This window comes from Nansenia antarctica (assembly GCF_963989245.1).
Source record: "Nansenia antarctica genome assembly, contig: SCAFFOLD_1171, whole genome shotgun sequence".
Taxonomy (NCBI): Eukaryota; Metazoa; Chordata; class Actinopteri; order Argentiniformes; family Microstomatidae; genus Nansenia; species Nansenia antarctica.
Window position 1 is genome coordinate 1 of NW_027663274.1, and position 4,390 is coordinate 4,390.

At 48.5% G+C, this 4,390-nt stretch overlaps 1 protein-coding gene across 1 annotated transcript; it reads right to left on the reverse strand.

Moving 5' to 3' along the window:
• Positions 1 to 49: 49 nt before the first annotated feature.
• LOC308175173 (myosin light chain 4-like) lies at positions 50 to 2,646 on the reverse strand (the record flags this gene model as incomplete). The annotated part of the gene is made up of 3 exons (XM_080550887.1): positions 50 to 193; positions 1,008 to 1,035; positions 2,548 to 2,646. Coding segments are annotated over 3 exons (271 nt in total), but the record flags the coding sequence as incomplete, so codon positions are not given.
• Positions 2,647 to 4,390: the final 1,744 nt, after the last annotated feature.

A 4,390-nucleotide genomic window follows, 5' to 3' on the forward strand; every position in this document is an offset into this window, starting at 1 on the left:
TGTGCGTGTGTGTGTGTGTGTGTGTGTGTGTGTGTGTGTGTGTGCGTACCCTCAGGGCGGGGCTTCCCCAGGACCCTCAGCACCTCTGCGTTGGTGGGGTTCTGACCCAGCGCCCTCATGACGTCGCCCGCCTGGGTCAGAGTGACCCGTCCGCCGCCCGTCTGGTCGAACAGCTGGAACGCCTCACGGAACTCTGGGGGCGACCACAGGGTTACCATGGCAACACAGGAGACCGGGTTACCAACGGAGAACGACACATCAAACTATTTTTTTTCGACCAGACATTGGTATGAACTCAGGGTCAGGGTTAGGGTCAGGGGTCAGGGAGGTTATACATTGGTATGAACTCAGGGTCAGGGTTAGGGTCAGGGTTAGGGTCAGGGGTCAGGGTCAGGGGTCAGGGAGGTTATACATTGGTATGAACTCTGTGTATGAAATATTAATATCTAAAAGAAATACACAGCTGATGAAATTGTAACATTCAAATCCATAAATCCAGAGCTTAGGGGTTAACCTAGGGTCTAGGTTAGTGCAGGTTGGTGGGCAGGTACGTCCACAGCTGGGTTAGTGCAGGTTGGTGGGGAGGTACGTCCACAGCTGGGTTAGTGCAGGTTGGTGGGCAGGTACGTCCACAGCTGGGTTAGTGCAGGTTGGTGGGTAAGTACGTCCACAGCTGGGTTAGTGCAGGTTGGTGGGTAAGTACGTCCACAGCTGGGTTAGTGCAGGTTGGTGGGCAGGTACGTCCACAGCTGGGTTAGTGCAGGTTGGTGGGTAGGTACGTCCACAGCTGGGTTAGTGCAGGTTGGTGGGTAAGTACGTCCACAGCTGGGTTTACCACCTCTGACTGCAGGGAAACAAACATCTGGTTATTTAATAAAAGGTTTATTATTTGTCATCACAGGGTTAGGGTTAGGGTTAGGGTCAGGGTCAGGGTTAGGATCAGGGTTAGGGTCAGGGTCAGGGTCAGGGTCAGGGTCAGGGTTAGGGTCAGGGGTCAGGGAGGTTACCTTCTATCTGGTCCGCAGTGAACTCGATCTGAAAGACAACAGAGTATCAGAGGCAGGGTTAGGGTTCCCTCTGGTGTGTGTGAGAGAGAGAGAGACAGAGACATAGAGAGACAGACAGAGAGAGAGAGAGAGACAGCGAGAGAGAGAGAGAGAGAGAGAGAGAGAGAGAGAGAGAGAGAGAGAGAGAGAGAGACAGAGAAAGAGAGAGCGAGAGACAGAGAGAGACAGAGAGAGAGAGACAGAGAGACAGAGAGAGAGGGACTTTTAAACACAAAACAGGCATATCTGAAGGTTTTAAAATGATCAAAATCTCACAAATTGTGTTTTTTCAGGACATTACAAATATGAAATGAAAAAGGTATTTCATCAAAGATTGTTTACCCTAACCCTAACCCTAATACAGAGACTTATTTACTAACCCTAACCCTAATACAGAGACTTATTTACTAAGTAAAACATTTTGAATATATATATATTAATGTTGTTTGAGAGCGAGAGAGAGGGGGGAATTCAAGCACTTTCAATGACCCATGTCTATTTTCAAAAACCTTTAAGACCTTGATTTTTTTTTCTTCTCAGATTCACAAACTTTAAAGGATTTCAAGGACCCATGGGACCCTGCTACCACCCTCCTCCTCTTCCTCCTCTTCCGGGAACCCTGTCTGATGTACCTTTTTGATCAGACGACCCTGATTATAAGACGACCCCCTTTTTTCAAGACATTTTTTTATAAAATATTTTTATAAAGAAAATTATTTTATTTTTATTCACATTGAATAAAACAATGTAGGTTATTGTTATCATCTTGGGGTGTGTAATAATAATAATAATAATAATACATTTTATTTATATAAGCACTTTACATAGGAAATCTCAGAGTGCTACAATTAAACACAGGAAGATAAAACAATGTTTCTATTTGAGAGATGGAGAGATAGGACTTCATCCATTGGGATTTGTTAAGATGTTCAATTCAAACAGACAGACAGACAGACAGACAGAGAAAGAGAGAGAGACAGAAAGACAGACAGACAGAGAGAGAGAGAGAGAGAGACAGAGAGAAAGAGAGAGAGACAGAGAGAGAGACAGAGAGAGAGACAGAGAGAAAGAGAGAGAGACAGACAGACAGAGAGAGACTGAGAGAGACAGAGACAGAGAGACAGAGAGAGAGACAGAGAGAGAGAAGGAGAGATGGAAAGACAGAGAGACAGAGAGAGAGAGAGAGACAGAGAGAGACAGAGAGAGAGAGAGAGAGAGACGGAGAGAGAGACGGAGAGAGACGGAGAGAGAGACGGAGAGAGAGACGGAGAGAGAGACGGAGAGAGAGACAGAGAGAGACAGAGAGAGAGACAGAGAGAGACAGAGAGAGACAGCGAGACAGAGAGAGAGACAGAAAGAGAGAGAGACAGAGAGAGAGAGAGACAGAGACACAAACACACTTCAGGATGAGGGTTAGGGTTAGGTTCAGGATGAGGGTTAGGGTTAGGTTCAGGATGAGGGCAGCTAGCAGAGGAAGGTGATGTGAGGTCAGGTGACTCACCGCGACGCTCTTAGGGTCAAACTCCGGCTCCTTGGGCTCAGAGGGCACGGCCGGGGGGGCGGGGACAGACTTCTTAGGCTCCGGCTTCTTAGGGGCCATGATGGAGAGCGAGAGACAGAGAGAAACAGAGAGACAGAGAGAGAGAGAGAGAGACAGAGAGAGACAGAGAGACAGAGAGAGAGAGAGAGACAGAGAGAGAGAGACAGAGAGGTTAGAGAGAGAGAGAGAGACAGAGAGACAGAGAGAGAGAGAGAGAGAGAGAGAGAGAGAGAGAGAGAGAGAGAGAGAGACAGAGAGAGAGACAGAGAGAGAGACACAGAGAGAGAGAGAGAGAGAGAGAGAGAGAGAGAGACAGAGTGTGAACGCAGGGCAGAGAGACCCTGTTGAAGGGTTTTTATCCTGTCTCCTGAGTCAAAGGCGGAGTCTGAGGTGTGTGTGTGTTGTGTGTGTGTGTGTGTGTGTGTGTGTGTGTAGTGTGTGTGTGTGTGTGTGTGTCCACAGGGGCAGGAGACATTTGCCCTATAAGGACAGGAAGACAGGAACACTCATTTCCCCTGATACCTACTGTACACACACACACACACACACACACACACACACACACACACACACTCATTCTCCATGGGGAGTCTCTGTCTGTCGACTGACTCCTGAACCTCCTCAAATAGAGAGACACACACACACACACACACACACACACACACACACACACACACACACACATACCATAATACCCTGGGGTTAGATCCTTCTCTCCACCCTCTCAGAACTGGGCATCTAAGTATGTAAGTAAGTACAATGTATTTGTCCAGCACCATTCCCAGACCAAGGGTCACAAAGTGCTTTACATAACAAAGAAGAAACACAATAAAACATAATACAAGAGCGGAAGTCATAGCAGGTTAAAACAGGCAAACAAGTGAAAATAAAAACAAGTAACAGACAACAGGTGTACAACAACATCAACAGGACACAGAAAGACAGGCCCTAGGGGTTAGCCAAAAGCCTGTCTGTACAAGACAGTCTTTAGCTGCTTTTTAAAAGCCTAGACCGAGCCAACTGATCTAAGATCCAAGGGCAGAGCATTCCAGAGCCTGGGAGCCACGGTTTGGAATGCTGCATCACCCTGGGTCTTCAGTCTGGCACGGGGGACAACCAACACACCCTGGTCAGAGGACCTGAGAGACCTACTGGGGCTGTAAGGACGCAGTAGGTCACAGATGTAGGCAGGTGCCTGACCATGGAGGCTCTGCAGGTGACGACCAGAACCTGGAAGTTAATTCTATATTTGATGGGGAGCCAGTGTAGGGATGGTAAGATGGGAGTGACATGACTTTCTGGACCTAGTCAACAGCCTTGCAGCTGCATGTAGGACCATTTGTAGCCGGCCTAGGGTGGATGTGTTGAGGCAGGTGAACAGGGAATTACAATAGTCCAATCGGGATGATACAAAGGCGTGAATGATCATTTCCAACTCTGCGTGGGATACCACAGACCGGAGCTTAGCAATATTGCGCAGATGGAAAAAACACAAAAAACACAAAAAACACAAAAAACACAAAAAACATCTCTGGCACCGCACACTCCTGGTTTGCTTCCTACCTGGCGGGTCGCTCCTACCAGGTGACCTGAAGAGGATCGCTGTCTTCTCCACGAGCCCTCACCACTGGGGTCCCTCAGGGCTCTGTCCTAGGGCCCCTACTGTTCTCTCTCTATACCACTGGGGTCCCCCAGGGCTCTGTCCTAGGGCCCTTACTGTTCTCCCTCTATACCACTGGGGTCCCCCAGGGCTCTGTCCTAGGGCCCTTACTGTTCTCCCTCTATACCACTGGGGTCCCCCAGG